The sequence below is a fragment of the Muscardinus avellanarius genome (assembly GCF_963383645.1).
Source record: "Muscardinus avellanarius genome assembly, chromosome: 13".
NCBI lineage: Eukaryota > Metazoa > Chordata > Mammalia > Rodentia > Gliridae > Muscardinus > Muscardinus avellanarius.
Genome location: NC_137799.1, coordinates 8971129 through 8989101, shown reverse-complemented (window position 1 = coordinate 8989101; position 17973 = coordinate 8971129). Strand labels below are relative to the sequence as shown.

Genomic DNA, 17973 nt, shown 5'->3' with positions numbered 1-17973 from the left:
ATGCCACTCTTCTTCCGGAAGCGGAAACCCAGCGAGGAAGCGCGGAAGCGCCTGGAGTACCAGATGTGTGTGGTGAGGGAAAGTGGATTTCCTCAGGCTCCTCCCCAGCTCCTCCTCTGCCCCATGAAGGGGGCTCTGCGGGGCCCAGACATGCCGTGCTCCCTCCAGTCTTCCTCCCCGGGCCCCTGCCATAGGCACTCCCCTGCCAGGGCTCAGCGCACTTGGCATTACTTGTTGGTTTTTCTCCCCTGCTGGACCTCAAGTTCTAGGAGGGCAGGGGTCATTGTGCCCCCAACAGCAGGGACTAGTGGAACCGGACAGCAGTCATGGTCCCTTGTAGCTCTTTGATTCTATGTTTCTTTACTTATCATGTCTACTCCACAAGGGGGTTTTGTTTAAACACTTTAAAAAATTATTTTTCTCCTTAGGCAAAAGAAGCTGGGGCGGATGACATTCTGGACATCTCAAAATGTGAGCTCTCAGAGGTAAACCGAGGGTAACATATGGGCCGTGACTTTGATCTGTATTGTTTTTTGATCATGTGTACTCTAAAAAAGGCAGCTCTGGAGAGATGTGATGGTCCATGCCTGTAATCCCAGTGTTTGGGAGACTGAGACAGGAGGATCACAAGTTCAAAGCCAGCCTCAGTGATTTAGCAAGATCCTGTTTCAAGATACAAAATAAACTGGGCATGGTGACACACACTTGTAATCCCAGCATTTAGGAGGCCGAGACAGGAGGATCATGGTTCGCGGACAGCCTCAGGTACTTAGAGAGGCCCTTTGCAACTCGCTGAATAAAAACTAGGGCAGGGGGTGTAGCTCGGAGGTCGAATGCCCCTGGGTTCCATCCCCAGACCCGCAAAAATAAATAAATAAATAAAAAATAATAAATAAGGGCCGGGCGTGGTGGCGCACGCTTGTAATCCCCGCGCTTGGGAGGCAGAGACAGGAGGATCGCGCAGGTTCGAAGCTAGCCGCGCACGCTGGCTTAGGAGACCCTGTTTCCAAATAAAAATGTAAAAATAGGTCTGGGAGTTTAGCCCGGAGATAGAAGGGCTTCCAGGAACCCCAGTACCACCCAAAAAAAAAATAATAATAATAATAATAATAATAAATAAATAAATAAATAAAAAGTGTAGCTTGGAGAGAGATGCCTCTGGGTTTCACCCCTAGTACCACAAAAATAAAAAAATAAAAAATAAAATAAAAAGAGCCAGGTATGGTGGCACATGCCTGTAATCCCAGCATTCAGGAGGCTGAAATAGGAGGATTGAAATTTGTGGACAGCCTCAGCTACTTAGTGAGGCTGTCTGCAACTTAGTGAGACACTGTTTCCAAAGAAAAAATTAAATAGGGCTGGGGTGTAGCTCAAAGGTAGAATGCTCCTGGGTTCAATCCCCAGTACAAAAAGAAAAAAAGAAAGAGAAAGAGACCAACAGCACTAATCAAGAGATGTTTTCTTGGATTCCATATTTGTCCAAAAACACTTGAGCTAATCCTTCAGATGAGCATTATCCAAGAATCAAGGAGCCCAGTTAGAACCTGTAGCCACAGATTCCTGGGGCCTTGGGAAGAGTCAGGCATCAGCGCTTGGTGTGCTGCCAGCTGATTGGAGGGGGCTGGCCACGCCCCCAGCGACGCCCCACCCCATTCCTGTAGACAGCTACCCTGCAGCTCTGTGCCTCCTTGCACCCTCCGCGGGTCTTCCTCCTCACTACAAATGTATTTATTTATTTATTTATTTATTTAATTTTTTATTTTTATGTTTGTGGTACTGGGGATGGGACCCAGCCGAGCTACACCCTCAGCCCTATTTTTTAGTCTTTATTTCGAAACAGGGCCTCACTGAGTTGCAAAGGGCCTCACTAAGTAGCTGCGGCTGTCCGCGAACCATGATCCTCCTGTTTTAGCCTCCCGAATGCTGGGATCACAAGCGGGCGCCACCACGTCTGGCCTCGCTACGAATTTTAAACTGGCAGGAGAGCAGGCACTTACTCTTCTTTATCTTATCTTAGATTCCATTCGGGGCTTTTGCAACGTGCAAAGTTCTACAGAAGAAGGTGAGCTGGTCTGCATTCTCAGAGACTTGCCTGCCCACGCCTCAGCTGGCTGGTGTGAAAGCACACGGGACTCTAGGCTGTCCGGAGAGCAGCCTTTGGGGGGTGGACAGCCCCTGGGCACCTCAAGGCTTGCGCAACTTCCTCCAACTCTGACATCTCTGTGTCTTCATCTGAGAAATGCAGGCATTCATCTTTCCACTTTCTCAGAGGTGTTATGAAAATTAAATGAATGAAACAGAGACAGAGAAAGGTCAGAGGATAATGGCTGAGCGTAATACATGCTCGTTAGCCCTGGGCTAAGGACTTTATGTCCATTTGCTTATTTGTTACAGCAGCTCCCAGGGGCAGGTTCTTTGTTCTTCTCTATTTTCCATGAAGACTCTGAAGCTGAGGAAGGTTAAAATTAGAAGAGCCGGCTGGGCACACTTGTAATCCCTGTCCTTGGGAGGCTGAGACAGGAGGACCGCAGGTTCAAAGCCAGCCTTGGCAATTTAGCAAAACCCTCAGCAACTTAGTGAGACCCTGTTTCCAAAGGAAAAATAAAATAGTGCTGGGCATGTAGCTCAGAGGTAGGATGTCCCTGGGTTCAATCGCTAATATGGAAAGAAAGAAAGAAAGAAAGAAAGAGAATTCAGGAGAGCCAATCCTTTCTCGGGATGGAAGGTAGGATTAGACCTCTAAGGCCCCTCCCACCCATGAAGTTCCAGATCTGAAGGCCATCTGGTTCTCATTCAGAAGGTCCCTGATTCTAACAGTGAGTGGCCCCTGTTGTGCGTCCGGGCCAGCAGGGACACCAGCCGCGGCAGGTGCCTTGAGCCTCCCCGCCTGCTGCTCTTCTGCCACCTGACGTCTTCTCCATCTTTGCCTCCGCAGGTACTGATCGTGCACACGAACCACCTCACTTCCCTCCTTCCCAAGTCCTGCAGCCTCCTGAGCCTCGCTACCATCAAGGTACTGGGGCGCCTCCCCATCTGTCAGGGACTGTGGGGTGCTGCAGGTGGCACTGGGCTTCCCTACCCCCCTCGGGTCTCCTCCACTAAAATGTATGCCCGAGGGCCCGACTGTAAAAAATGGCCGGTCTGGGATCTGATCCACGCGACGCGCTGTGCATGGGGCGGAGTGACGAAGGTAACCACACTAGGCGGTTTGTGTGCTAGGGAGAAAACTAAGTCCTAAATATGTAGCATATAAACTAGCAGACAGGGTGGAGGCTGATGGTCCCAAGTAAGCAGTAACAGGAGAAGCCAGGCATGGTGGGGCACACCTGTAATCCCAGTATTTGGGGGGCTGGGACAGAGGATCACAGGATCCAGGCCAGCCTTGGCAACTTAGCGAGACCCTGTTTCAAAATAAAGAATAAAATAGGGCATGGTGGCGCACACTTGTGATCCCCGCACTTGGGAGGCAGAGACAGGAGGAGCGCGCAGGTTCAAAGTCAGCCGCGCTGGCTTAAGAGACCCTATTCCCACATAAAAAAGTATAAAATAGGTCTGGGAGTGTAGCCCGGAGGTAGAAGGGTTCCATCCCCAGTACCACCAAAAATAATAATAATAATAATAATAATAATAATAATAATAATGAATAAAATAGGGCTGGGGGTTTAGCTAAGAGGTAGAACGCCCCTGGGTTGAATCCTCAATATGAAGAAGAAAGAAGAAGAAAAGGAGAAGGAGGCGCAGGAGGGGGAGGAGGAGGAGGAGGGGAAGGAGGAGGACAGAGGGACCCAGGGCATGGTGTGATCAGTGTTTGAAAATCCCTCCTGACCATGGGCACCTGACGGGGCTGGGACGTAGTCACAGTATACGCAAGATGCCACCCCAGGATTATTCCGCACACGCTAAGAGGGAAGGCTGCCGCGTGGACATCAAGTCCTTTTGATGATGAACTAGCTCTGGTCTGTGGATAGTTTTTAACTGGTCTCTGTTGTTTGGGTTCAACGTGCTTTTTTGTTTTTTGGTTTTTCGGTGCTGAGGATTGAACCCAGGGCCTTGCACGTGCTAAGCACATGCCGTCCCACTCAGCTATTCTCCCAGCTCCTGTATTATTTCTGTATTCAGAAAACAGAACACTTAAGCCTGACAGAGTAGTGCACACTTGTAATCCCACTACTTGGAAGACTAAGGCAGGAAGATCACAACTTTGAGACTGGCCTGGCAGCTTAGCAAGATTGTCCAAAAAAGTGTGTGTATGTGTGTGTGTGTGTACATATATCCTTTACATTTATGTTATGTATGTATATTGTATATATACATAAACATATGTATATACATAGCCTAGCCTGTCTTTGCTCATTTTATTTGTTAAATTAACAAATTACAGTTAAAGCATAGGAAAGGGGTGCTATGCTCAGTAGTAGAACACTTGCCTAGCATACACAAGGCCATAGGTTTGATTCCTGTCACTGTGGAAGGGAGGGAGGGAGAGGAAAACATAATTTCACACTCTACAGAGCCACTATCTATTTCTCTATATAGATGTATTTATATATACACTATATCATATATAATTTTATATACTTTGTATATTATATTTTTTTGGGGGGATGCTAGGGCTTGAACCCACGGCTGTGTGTGTGTGTGTGTGTGTGTGTGTCTGTGGTACCAGGGATGGAACCCAGAGGCCTTCTATCTCTGAGCTATACCTTCAGCCCTATTTTATTTTATTTTTTATTTGGAAACAAGGTCTCACTAAGCTGCTGAAAGCCTCACTAAGTTGCTGAGGCTGGCTTTGAACCTGTGTGATCCTCCTGTCTCAGCCTCCCAAGCACTGGGATAACAAGTGTGCTCCACCATACCTGGCTTCTTTATTTTTTTTTTAAACAGGGTCTCACTGAGTTGCAAAGGGCCTCACTAAGTAGTAGCTGAGGCTGTCCACGAACCGCGATCCTCCTGTCTCAGACTCCCAAATGCTGGGATTGCAAGCATGCGCCATCACGCCCAGCACATTTTCCTTTTTATCATGGCCATGCATACTGTTTTAGGCATGTATTTTTGCTTAACAGTAAAAATAACTATTTGATAGACAAATAAAAGAGGGAAATGATATAATAATTTAAAAAAGAAAATGAGATGGGAATGCTGGACCCTTAGTGGGAGAGGAAGGGTTGGTTGGCCCTGGTGGTTTCAACACCAGAGATGTAAGGTGGCTCCCATCACCCCCTGGCCTCCGAGCCCAGAATTGCAGGGGCTTTCTCAGTCAGTGGCTAATGGGGTCTTCCTTCTTCTGCAGGTTCTGGACCTCCACAGCAATCAGCTGACGGCACTTCCCGATGACTTGGGGCAGCTGACAGCCCTGCAGGTAAGACCACAGGAAGCAGAAGCCCACCATGAGCAGGCTGCCCTGGGTGCCAGGACCGCCCGCCCCGCTCGGGGCGGGGGCATCTCTCTATCATTAACTTTATTCTGAGCTTCCAAGGCTTTACAGACGAAAATCACCCAGTGAGTGCTCATCTTACTAGTGCCGGCCCCACAGTCTGACTCACCTCTCACTGCTAGCGGTCCCTGCACTGGCCGAATGCCCACTGTGCCAGCTGGGCAAGCCTGCCCCTGGCATTATGCCCATGCCTCCCCGCCACCCCTTAAGGCCAGCATCAGTGCTGCCCTTGTTTTACAGAGAAACAAGTAGCTCCCGTTGCCCTGGGGTTAAAAAAAAAAACACTCACTGGGTCCCAGAAGACCCCATATAGGCTGGACATGCGGCTCAGTAGAACCTGCTTAGCACCTACAATGCCACGGGTCCCATCCCCAGCCCTGCAAAAACAAAAAAAAAGTAGATCCCGTGAGATGGATCCCAGTCTCTTCCCAGCCTCCTCTCCTGTTCTCTCCCCTTTGCTGGCTGTGATCACCTCCTAAAACCCTCTGTCATCTGTCCCCACCCTGGCAGGCCTCCCTTCTGCGGCACTGGCCCTTCCTGGGGCTGTTTGTGAGCGCCTCCTTCACCTCTGAGCCTGGTGTCTCTGTGAATCCTGCCCTGGCCTCCCTCAGTAGATCTCCTTTGCTCTCCCCTCTGGCTTGCAGCCTGTCATCATTAATTATGCATTCCCTGCCTGGCGGACTGCCCCAGCCCCCTGAAAGGCCACCTCTCTGGGGGCAGCCCCTCCACCCGGCTCACTGCCTGATCCAGGAGGAAAGGAAAGAACAGTTTCAGTAAACAACCCACAATGCCGAGGCTGTTAAACATTCCACAGAAGAGAAAGCTGAGGTGCAGAGATGGCCGAAACTTGTCCGCGGTCATACGGTGAAAGCGTGTGGTTGTATGGTAGTAACTGTCGGCCCTTGGAGCCACAGCACGCACCTTGGGATAGGATCACAGGGGACTTTTTATTTTTGCAGTCCTGGGAAGGCTCTTTTTAGATATTTATATGTTTTTGTAGAAATGCTGCCTTTGAGCCGGGCGTGGTGGCTCACACTTGTAATCCCAGCATTCGGGAGGCTGAGGCAGGAGGATCGTGGTTCACAGACAGCCTCAGCTACTTAGACCCTTTGTAACTAAGTGAGACCCTGTTTCAAAATAAAGAATAAAAAAATAGGGCTGGGGGTAGCCGGGCGTGGTGGCGCACGCTTGTAATCCCCGCGCTTGGGAGGCGGAGACAGGAAGATTGCGCTGGTTCGGAGCCAGCCCCGCTGGCTTAAGAGACCCTGTTTTCAAATAAAAAAACATAAAATAGGTCTGGGAGTGTAGCCCGGAGGGAGAAGGGTTTCCAGGAACCCCAGCACCACCAAAAAAAAAAAAAAAAATAGGGCTGGGGGTGTAACTTGGAGGTAGAATGCCCCTGGGTTCCATCCCCAGTACTGAAAAAAAGAAAAGAAAAGAAAAGAAAAGAAAAGAAAAGAAAAAGAAATGCTGCCCTTGTTGTTTTGTAACTTTTGGGTACCTGACAATCAAACATAGCCCTCCTTTGGTTCATCAAATATTTATGTGCCACATCCTTTTTAATAGCTACTTAGCTTCCGATTGTATCCATTTTTAATGCCTACTCAGGCCACCCTGTTGGCCTGGCTCTCCTCTCTGCCCTCCCTGGAGGGAGCATGGCCTTGGGCGTCCACTGAGCCCAGTCCCGGCTCCAGCAGCTTTGGCCCGAGCCTCCCACAGACCACAGCAGCCTTCTGTGGCTTGGCGCCCTGTCCCCTTTCCTCCATCCCAGGATAAGCAGAGCCTCCCTTGTGCTGCCTCCCATGCCCGACTCCCTCAGCCCGTCTCCCTCGCTGCTCAGGGCAGATCCTGGTCATTCCCAAGTCAGCGGAAGCGACGGCGCGTCAGCCCGAGCGGCCTTGGTCTCAGCCTTGCCCTCTGGCCCCTCTGGCTTCATCACTCTGAACTCCAGTCTTCTCGTATCACCGATGGGATCATGGTGACCTAGACCTCCCTCGCCGGCTGCCAGAGGAGTGTGCTGTGCCTGGGTGATGCTACCCCCACGTAGGGTGAGGGCTGCAGAGGCAGGCACTGCCATCTTTCTCCTCCTCTTTAGGTACTAAATGTGGAAAGCAATCAACTGGCATATCTCCCCCGCTCCATTGGGAACCTGGTCCAGCTCCAGACCCTCAATGTGAAAGGTAGGGGCCTGGAAGCCCTGTCCACGCTGTCCCAGCCAGGATCCACAGGAGCTCTGCCTGGGAGCCATTGAGCCTGAGGGTGACACTGTAAGCCAGACTGGCCTCCCGCTAGGTCCAGCCGTCTCCATGGAAACCAGACACAGGGTGCCTGGGTGCCCCGTGACTCCTCCGAGCCTGGGCCTTGTGGGAGGAGGGCAGTGGTGGGACCGCCATGCTGAGAGTCAGGCCTTCGTGCCAGGAGCCACAGCGGTCTCTGAGCGGCATGGCACCCCTGTTCAGCCGGCATCCAGTCCCCGGGCGAGTCTGCGGGGAAGCAGAGGCCGCGGGTCCCCACGTCACACATGCAGGAAGCGAGACGCCAAGAGCCGTGACTTGCTCCTGAGCACCCGTAACGCAGTGACGAGCCGGCTGGGCGTGGTGGTGCGGTGGCCATGCCCGTGAGCCCAGTGCTTGGGAGGCTGAGACAGCAGGTTCGCGGCCAGCCTCAGCTACTTAGTACGGCCCTCGGCAACTTAGCAAGACCCTGTTTCAAAATTAAGAATAAAAAGGGCTGGGAGTGTAGCTCAGGGGTAGAATGTCCCTGGGTTCAATTCCATTGGGAGGGAAGGAGGGAGGGAGGGAAGGAAGGAAGGAAGGAAGGAAGGGAGGGAGGGCCAAGATCCTCGTGCAGCCTTCCTACCCTCACAGAGCACCTGCCTCACTGCACCCCAGCGCCTTCGCTCCCTCCGTTCTCCTCAGCACTTCCTGCAAAGAATGCCTCAGCTTATCTATTGTATGGCAGCTTCTCTGTATGACTGAGGATGAAAATATCAGCGCCTCATTTAGTTTTGTATTCTTGGTTTTGGGTATTGGGATTAAACTCGGGGGCACTGTACCTCCGAGCTGCACCCCCAGCCCTTTTTCAATTTTCATTTTGAAACAGGGTCTCACTAAGTTGCTAAAGGTCTCGTTTAGTTGCTGAGGCTGCCCTCGAACCTGGGATCCTCCTGTTTCAGCCTCCCAAGTACTGGGATTACAGGCGTGCGTCACTTGCCGTGTGACAGGCACTGTGCGGAGGACCCCGTCTGCGTCACCTCATAGAACCCATCGTTATTCCTGTGAGGCCAGATAGAATCATCACCCCATCTTTGCGATGAGGCAGCGGGGCCCAAGGAGGTAGTCAGTTGTTCAGAGTCACTGGGCTAGTAAGTGTAAAGAACCTTCCCGGCCCCGCCCCCGCTGTGTCCTGGGCGGTCAGGCAGGGCCAAGGGCAGGGCCTTGGGTGCTGAGCTCTGCCACCCGGGCCCTGCAGACAACAAGCTGAAGGAGCTGCCGGACACCCTGGGGGAGCTTCGAAGCCTGCGCACTCTGGACATCAGCGAGAATGAGGTCCAGAGGCTTCCACAAATGCTGGCTCACGTCCGGACCCTGGAGGTGAGCGGAGGCCCTTCTCGTGGGGCGCCCCTGGCCCAGCCACAGAGCCCCAGGTGTGGCCCTTCGGAGCCCGCAGAGGCCAACGTGTGAGCATTTGTAACGACCTGACCTCTGCAGCCCCTGCAGAGGCAGGAAAGCATGCAGAGGGAAGGAGCGGGAGCTGCGTCCAGAGGCGGAGGCTTTACGAGAGCGCTGGCAAAGGAATGAGATTTTTGAGACCTGGATGACAGGCGGAGGGGCAGGACGGGCGAGGCAGGAGGAGGGCCGCGTCAGAGAAGAGCGGCGTGGCCGCAGGTTGCCGGGCCTGGGATCCAGGTGTTCAGGGAGGGCAGAGGGGCTGGAGGTGGGGTGGGGGTCTGGGCCTTAGCATGGCTATGCAGAAACTAAGCATCGTGGGACCACTGGGTAGCAGGGGAGGGAGGGCAAACACCTCCTGGACTCTGCATCAGCTTGGGCTGCCATAACCAAGACCCACGTGCCCGGCAGCTTGCACAAAAGTTCTGTTCCGCGATCTGGAGGCTGAAGTCCGAGATGAAGCAGCGATGGGTGGGCTCCTCCCGAGGCCTCTCCTCCGGGTGACTTCACGTCATCCTCCCCCTGATGTCTGCACATCTGCACATCCCTCTGTCCTCCAGCCACCCTGGTCAGGCCCCGCCTGTCTCCAAGTACAGTCCCGTTCTGAGGTACAGGGCTGAGGACTTCAGCGTGTGGAATCTGGGAACACAGTTCAGCCGCCATGGAGCTGGCGCTCGCAGCCGCCACACGATGGCTCCCCCGCCCCCGCCACTTCCTACATGAGGCGCTTGGCCTGTGTTGGCTCCCCGGCTCCCTCGCAGAAACCCCGCGAGGGAGGTGCTGTCGCGCCACCTTGCGGATGGAGAGACTGAGGCATGATGGGAAGTGAGGCTGTGCGGGACCGTGCAGTGAGTCAGAGGGATGGACATAAGTCAGGCCAGCTGACTCCAACACCTGTGCTCCTCTGCCCAACCGGGCACCTGGGTCAGAGACCAAGTGACCCCAGTCTGGCCACAGACTGCGCTGCGCAGTCCTTGGCGGTCAGTGGGTGGTGGGCCGCCCTCTCCAGCCACTCTGTGGGCGGTGGACCAGACAGCAAAGGGCGGTGGCCGGCCTTGGGGCTGGGTCCTACCAGGTGGGGCCTTGGGAAGCGCAGGGTGGTCAGGGCCGGCTGCGGGCGGGGGTCCCAGGCTCCTGCTCTGGTGTGTCCACGAGAACCTTCTGTGATGGCCACGTTCCACGAGTGCTGTCCAACTCGGTGGCCACCGGCTACGCAGGGCTCTTGAGCACTTGAGATGCAGCCAGTGCAACAAAGAAGTAAACGGTTTTATTGACGGTCCATAGATATTTAAAAAGCCCCGTGTGCCGAGCAGCTGCCTATTAGACTAACACTGCTCAGAGCACGCGTCACTAAAGCATTCAGTAAGACCTCAGGGGAGCTGAGGAGGATACCGAGCTGCAGCGCAGTGGTGGAGCGCTTCCCATGTCTGTTTCATCCCCAGCACTGAACAAAACAAAACAAAACAAAAAACTCTAGCAGGGATCCGTTTTATCTATTAACTTACTTACTTACTTATTGTGGTACTGGGGGTTGAACCTAGGGACATTCTACTTCTACGCTATACACCCAGTTCTTTCTTTTTATTTTTTTTTATTTTTGTGCTGCTAGGGATGGAACCCAGGGGCATTCTTCCTCCGAGCTATACCCCCCAGCCCTGTTTTTTATTCTTTATTCTGAAACTGGGTCTCACTGAGTTGCAGAGGGCCTCACTAAGTAGCTGAGGCTGTCCATGAACCGCGATCCTCTGGTCTCAGCCTCCCGAATGCTGGGATGACAAGCGTGCGCCACCACGCCCGTCTAAAAAATAATTAATTAATTAACTAATTTATGTGTGTGTTTTATTGGGGTTTGAACCCAGGGGCATTCTACCTCTGAGCTACACCCCTAGTCCTATTTTATCTTTTTTTTTTTTTTTTTTTTTGCAGCACCAGGGATTGAACCTAGGGGCATTCTACCTCCAAGCTACACCCCCAGCCCTATTTTTTTCTTCTTTATTTGAAACAGAGTCTCACTAAGTTGCAGAGGGTCTCACTAAGTAGCTGAGGCTGTTCGCGAACTGAGATCCTCTTGTCTTAACCTCCCAAATACTGGGATTACAAGCGTATACCACATGCCCAGCTCTATTTTATCTTTTGTTTTGTGGTACCAGGAATGGAACCCAGGGGCTTTCTACCTCTGGGCTACACTCCCAGACCTATCTTATATTTTATTTGGAAACAGGGTCTCACTAAGTTGCTGAGAGCCTCACTAAGTAGCTGACGCTGGGTTCGAACCTGTGCGATCTTCCTAAGTGCTGGTATTACAAGGGTGTGCCACCACGCCCGGCTCTATCCTTTTTTTTTTTTTTTTTTTTTTTTTTTTGGTGGTACTGGGGGTGGAACCCAGAGGCTTTCTACCTCCGGGCTATACTCCCAGACCTATTTTATACTTTATTTGGAAACAGGGTCTCACTACGTTGCTGAGAGCCTCACTAAGTAGCTGAGGCTGGCTTTGAACCTGCGCGATCCTCCTGTCTCAGCCTTTCAAGCGCAGGGATTACAAGCGTGCGCCACCACGCCCGGCTGCCCAGCTCTATCTTTTGTTTTGAAACAGGGTCTTGCCTCAGTTGCTGAGGCTGGCTGTGAACCTGTGATCCTCCTATCTCAGCCATCCTCAGCCATCCAAGTACTGGGATGGCAGGCATATACCACCATGCCTGGTTTTATTTTTTATTTCCAAACAGGGTCTTATTAAGTTGCTAAGGGCCTTGCTAAATTGCTAAGGCTGCCTTCAAACTTGTGAGCCCCTGGATTCAATCCCCAGTAACACGCACACACACACACACACACACACACACACACACACACACATCTTTGGAGCTTCGTGGTGACACCTTAAATAGACCTATTTGTATAGCATGAGAAACCAGGGAGAAGCTGGGTATGGTGGCGTACACTTGTTTTTTTTGTTTTTTGGTTGTTTTTTTTTTGGTGGTACTGGGGGTGAAACCCAGAGGCTTTCTACCTCCAGGCTACTCCCAGACCAATTTTCTATTTTATTTGGAAACAGGGTCTCACTCAGTTGCTGAGAGCCTCACTAAGTAGCTGAGGCTGGCTTCGAACCCGTGCGATCCTCCTGTCTCAGCCTCCCAAGCGCGGGGATTACAAGCGTGCGCCACCACGCCTGGCGGTGGCGTACACTTGTAATCCCAGCATGCGGGAGGCTGAGACAGGAGGCTCGTAGTTTGCAGACAGCCTCAGCTACTTAATGAGGTCCTTTGTAACTCAGTGAGACCCTGTTTCAAAATAAAGAATAAAAGAATAGTGCTAAGGGTATAGCTTGAAGGTAGAATGTCCCAGGGTTCCATCCCCAGTCCTAGTATAGCAAAAAAAAAAAAAAAAAAAAAAAAAAAAAAAAAAAATTAAAGACAGAGAGAGACACCAGTGAGGCCAGACTGTGTACTAGGCATATTCAGGTGCTGTCACCGGTCATCCACCACGCAGCCCACCAGGTCGGTGACACTGCCTGTGAGACTGAAGGAGCCATGGCTCCGTGACCTGTCCAAGGACACACAGCTGAGCTGTGCTGGGCTAGAGTTTTAAAACTAGAGTTTTAAACCCTGGGTTCCATCTCCAGTATCGAAAAAAAAAAAAAAATAGGTCTGGGGGTCTAGCTCAGAGGCAGAATGCCCTTGGGTTCTACACATACACAAAATAAAAGTCATGCTAGAAGCTAAGATGGGAGGGTTATAGGTTCATGCCCAACCTCAGCAACATAGTGAGGCCCTCTACAATTTAGAGAAACCCTGTTTCAAATTAAAAAAAAAAAAATAGTCCAGAGGTAGAATGCCTCTGTATTCAATCTCCAGAACCATTTAAAAAAAAAAAAAAAGTTAGCCAGGCGTGGTGGTACATGCTTGTAATCCCAGCATTCGGGAGGCTGAGACAGGAGGATCGCGGTTCGCAGACAGCCTCAGCTACTTAGTGAGGCCCTTTGCAACTCAGTGAGACCCTAAAATAAAGAATAAAAAAAGGCTAGGGATGTTACTTGGAGGGAGAATGCCCCTGGGTGCCATCCCCAGTACTGAAGAAGAAAAAAAGTTATGCTGGGCCAGACATGGTGGTACATGCCTGTAATCCCAGTACTTGGGGAAGATGATACAGGAGGGTCACAGGTCTGACAAGCCTCAGAAACCTAGTGAGACCCTGCTCTAAAACATAACAGGGATATAGGGATATAGCTGAGAGGAGGAATGCTCCTATGCTCCTGGGTTCAATCCCCAGGAGAGACAGAGACAGAGAGAGACAGAGAGAGACAGACAGAGAGAGAGAGAGGGAGTGTGTGTGTGTATGTGCGAGTGAGATGCTGGCCAGGTGCAGTGGCACATGCCTGTGATTCCAACTAGGAGGCTAGACCAGAAGGTTGGAAATTTGAGTCCTTGTTTTGAAACAAAAAAGGCTGGGATATAGCTCAGTGGTAGAGGACCCCTGGGTTCAATCGTCAGTGCTGGAAAAGGAAAAAAAAAAGGTCATGCTATATGTTCTTAAAATTTCTAGCTGGCATGGCGGCACACATTGGAAGGGTAAGACAGGAGGAGGCTCAAGGGTGCATCAGCAACTTAGCGAGACCCTGTTTCAAAATAAAAACTAAAACTGAAAAGTGAAAAAGGGCTGGGCATGTAACTCAGCAGTAGTCACCCCTGTACTCCAGTACCACATTTTTTTTTTTTTTTTTTTTTTTTTTTGGTGGTACTGGGGTTCCTGGAAGCCCTTCTACCTCCTGGCTACGCTCCCAGACCTATTTTATATTTTTGAAACAGGGTCTCCTAAGCCAGCGCGGCTGGCTTCGAACCTGCACGATCCTCCTGTCTCCGCCTCCCAAGCGCGGGGATTACAAGCGTGCGCCACCACGCCCGGCTCCAGTACCACATTTTTTCAAATATTAAAAACATCTCATATAGCCGGGCGTGGTGGCGCACGCTTGTAATCCCCGCGCTTGGGAGGCGGAGACAGGAGGATCGCGTAGGTTCGAAGCCAGCCGTGTGCGCTGGCTTAGGAGACCCTGTTTCCAAATAAAAATGTAAAAATAGGTCTGGGAGTGTAGCCCGGAGGTAGAAGGGCTTCCAGGAACCCCAGTACCACCAAAAAAAAAAAAAAAAATAGGACTGGGGGTGTAGCCCGGAGGTAGAAGGGCTTCCAGGAACCCCAGTACCACACACACACAAAAAATCTCATATAGACAGTATACCGTAATCTCATCTTTAGAGGAAAGAAACCGCTTTGAGCTTGCAATATATTCCTCCCAATTTTTCCTATGCTCTGCTGTTGTGAGGTTGGTGGTGCTTTTGCACAAAGCTGGGATCCTATCAACGCTGCTGTCCTTGAACTCCGCTGCTTCTCTCGTGCGGATTTGTCCAAAGACAGTGAGCGCCCGCTGCAGCCCAGCTGCTGGGGACGGGGCCATAGCTAGACGGCTCATGTTCCCTGCTCCCTGGACAACACCCCCTGGGCAGAGGAGGCAGTGAGCCCACAAATTAATAACAAATCAGGTGGCCCCCTCTCCTGTGGAGCAGTGCCGGGACCCACACAGTAAAGAAGGCCCCTGTTTCTCCAGACGCTGAACCTCGATGCCTCGTCCATGGTCTACCCGCCGCGGGAGGTGTGCGGTGCGGGCACCGCGGCCATTCAGCAGTTCCTCTGCAAAGGTAAGCAGAGGCCGCCCGCCTCCAGGGGTCCCCCACGTCCACCCAGGCTGGGGGGCAGCAAGGACCAGGTGGCCACGGGCCCTGCCTGCCCGGAGCTCAGGGTCTGGTGAGGGGAACAGGCACAAGGAATGATCACACCGGGAAATGTAGTCACAGACAGGGCTTAGGGGAGGGTGTAGACGGTGCGGCTGGGTTAGGTTGGGGCAGGATATGTTACTGACCCAAGGTTAGTAACTATAATATGTAAAGAGCAGCAACAAATCAGCAAAATAACAGGCAAGAATTGCAGCAGAAAATGAGTACAAGGTATGAACTCTTTCAAATTATACAGAAGGAAAATATCCAGGGCCAAGGTCTCACACACGCAGGCAGTCATCGGTGAAGCTGGATGCTGGACTAGGTTTCTTGCCACTCTCAAGCATTTTCTTTTTCTTTTTTTCCCTTTTTTTCCAATATTGGAGATTGAACCCAGGAACATTCTACCCCCAGCCCTATTTTTTATTTTTTATTTTTTTGTGGTACTGGGGATGGGACCCAGGGGATTTCTACCTCCGGGATATACTCCCAGACCTATTTTATACTTTATTTGGAAACAGGGTCTCACTAAGTTGCTGAGAGCCTCACTAAGGAGCTGAGGCTGGCTTTGAACCTGTGCGATCCTCCTGTCTCAGCCTCCCAGGTACAGGATTACAAACGTGCACCACCACACCTGGCTCTCTCGGGCATTTTTTTTTGTCTTTCTGTCTGTCTGTCTGTTTGTTTTTGTGGTGCTGGGGAACCCAGGGACATTCTACCTCTCTGAGTTACAGTCCCAGCCCAATTTTTTTTGTTCTTTATTTTGAAAGAGGGTCTCACTAAGTTGCAGAGGGCCTCACTTAAATAGCCGAGTCTGGCCTTGAACCTGTGATCCTCCTTGTCTCAGCCTCCCAGGTACTGGACTTACAAGCAGGTGCCACCACACCCGGCTCTCAGGCTTTTTCTACCACCTCATTCTCCCTCGGGTGGAAAGAGACCAACAACTTGCCCATTTATTCATGCAGCTGACACCGAGCGCCAGCCACATTCCAGCCCCAGGATAGGGCTAGTGAAGAGTGCAGGGCCCCCACCTAGGGAGAAACGGAGCCAGGCAGGGAAGGCTGGTGGGAGGGAGGAGAGCGAGGCAGGCCGGAGCAGGCGGCTCCGGGTCCCTCCTGGCCAGCTCGGTCCCTCTCTTGCAGAGTCAGGGCTGGAGTACTACCCCCCTTCTCAGTACCTACTGCCAGTTCTGGAGCAAGATGGAGCCGAGAACTCCCGGGACAACCCCGATGGGCCCTCAGACAGATTCTCCAGGGAGGAGGTCGAGTGGCAGGTAAAGCAAGATGGCCTGCTGGTGTGCATGTGTGCGCACAGACGTGTGTGTGCGCGTGTGTTGGGGGCTGCTGGTATGAAGTGTTCAGAGCTGCAGCCCTCAGGTTCCTCCATCAAACCAGGGCTCACCTCCAATCAGACCAACAGCCGTGGCTTCCCTCAGCAGGCCTCTACGGCAGCCTCAGGGCAGTAGCCCAGCAAACACCCGCTGTCCAGGGCTCCCCTCCATTTCCTGAACAGACCACACCCTTCCCCATCAGGCCTTCAAACAAGCAGTTCCCTGTCTAGAATTCTCCCCCACTCACTAATCTAACTTGGAGGCTGAGCTAGGAGCAGGTTTGTGGCCAGCTACTTGGTGAGGCCCTCTGCAACTTAGTATGACCCTGTTTCAAAATAAGGAATTAAAAATAGAGGCGAGGGTGTAGCTTAGAGGTAGAATTGCCCCTGGGTTCAATCCCCAGTACCAAAAGAAAAAAGACAAAAAAGAACTGGGACATTTTAAATTTTTTATTTGGAAACAGGGTCTCACCAAGTTGCAGAGAGCCTCACTAAGTAGCTGAGGCTGGCCGAGAACCTGTGATCCTCCTGTCTCAGCCTCCCAAGCGCTGGGATTATAGGCATGCACCCCCACACCCGCCGTGCCCTCCCTTTGATGCAGCAGTCCGGGGCGGGCCAGGGGCCATGTGCGCCCCCGGGGTCCTGGCGCGTGTACCAGTGATAGCTGTAGCTGTCCTTTCCCGACCACTGTCTTTTCTCCCCCCAGAATAGATTCTCCGACTATGAGAAGCGGAAGGTAAGGAAATGTCTTTTCTCCTGTCTTTTGATCTCAGCCCTTAAAATGTTTGAGGAAACGGCTCCTCCAGCCTCTGAACTCAAGGTTAAAGGCACGCTCTCCTCTTCCGTGCATCTCCTGGTGCTTTCTTGCGCTCCCCCAGTCGGGCGGCAGCGTGCCCATTTGACAGACGAGGGGGCAGAGAAGTGGAGGCCAGCCCTGGGCTCTAAGCCGCCAGCCTCTGGCGGACAGCCCGGCTAGCTCAGCGCTGACCCGCAGCCTGCGCTACTTGGCATTGAGGGCCGGATGCCCCTTTCCCATGTCCTGGTGCCTACGGGGCCGGTGGTCACCAGGATCTCGGTCCCCGCAGGAGCAGAAGATGCGGGAGAAGCTGGAGTTTGAGCGGCGCCTGGACCTCGGGCAGCGCGAGCAGGCCCAGCTGCTTCAGCAGAGTAGCTGTCAGAAGGACGAGATCCTGCAGACGGTCAAGGAGGTTTGTGCGCGGCTGAGCACCAGCCGGTCAAGCAGAGGCCCCTCCGAGGCGGGAAGGCAGGGGACGAAGCTCTCAGGCTAGCCCCTGGCACCCGGCCAGGCACCCAGGGCAGCCTCCTCCTGCCCAGCGGGCACTCTGAGGCCCAGCAGGGAGGGACCAGCGTGAGGTGGGGCGGGAAGAGCGTCCCTCTAGTAAGGGCACAGAGCACTCCACCCCCGCGGGCCCCAGGCAGCTCAGGACCCGCCTCTCGCCACAGGAGCAGTCCCGGCTGGAGCAGGGCCTGAGCCAGCACCAGCGCTACCTGGATGCTGAGCGGCAGCGGCTGCGGGAGCAGCTGAAGCAGACGGAGCAGAGCATCGCCAGCCGGATCCAGAAACTCCTGCAGGAGAACCAGAGGTCAGCGGCCCCCGGCCCTGGGCCTGCCCCAGGGATGGATGGCCCCTGAGGGCTGGGGACAGAGGCCACTCCTCACGGTCTGCGCTCCGGCCCAAGCAGGAGTTTAACAGGACAGTTCAGATCACTTCCCGTCCCGATATTTTGAGTTCCAAGAAACCTGTTGTTAGAAATCAGGTATT

General features: G+C 52.6%; 1 protein-coding gene across 6 annotated transcripts in view; it reads left to right on the top strand.

Moving 5' to 3' along the window:
* The window catches only part of LRSAM1 (leucine rich repeat and sterile alpha motif containing 1), a gene marked incomplete at both ends in the record, with an annotated part of 36801 nt that continues 18828 nt past the window's right edge, over positions 1-17973 (top strand). For 3 of the 6 annotated variants that reach the window (XM_080708778.1, XM_080708779.1, XM_080708775.1), the window contains 12 exons: positions 1-72; positions 429-485; positions 2018-2062; positions 2936-3013; positions 5291-5359; positions 7530-7614; positions 8906-9027; positions 14696-14786; positions 16004-16134; positions 16897-16926; positions 17276-17398; positions 17655-17794. In XM_080708778.1, coding sequence (XP_080564904.1) covers positions 1-72; positions 429-485; positions 2018-2062; positions 2936-3013; positions 5291-5359; positions 7530-7614; positions 8906-9027; positions 14696-14786; positions 16004-16134; positions 16897-16926; positions 17276-17398; positions 17655-17794 — 1043 coding nt within the window. The remainder of the gene's footprint in view (positions 73-428; positions 486-2017; positions 2063-2935; positions 3014-5290; positions 5360-7529; positions 7615-8905; positions 9028-14695; positions 14787-16003; positions 16135-16896; positions 16927-17275; positions 17399-17654; positions 17795-17973) is intronic. The other 3 variants (XM_080708780.1, XM_080708776.1, XM_080708777.1) reach the window with 2 other exon arrangements.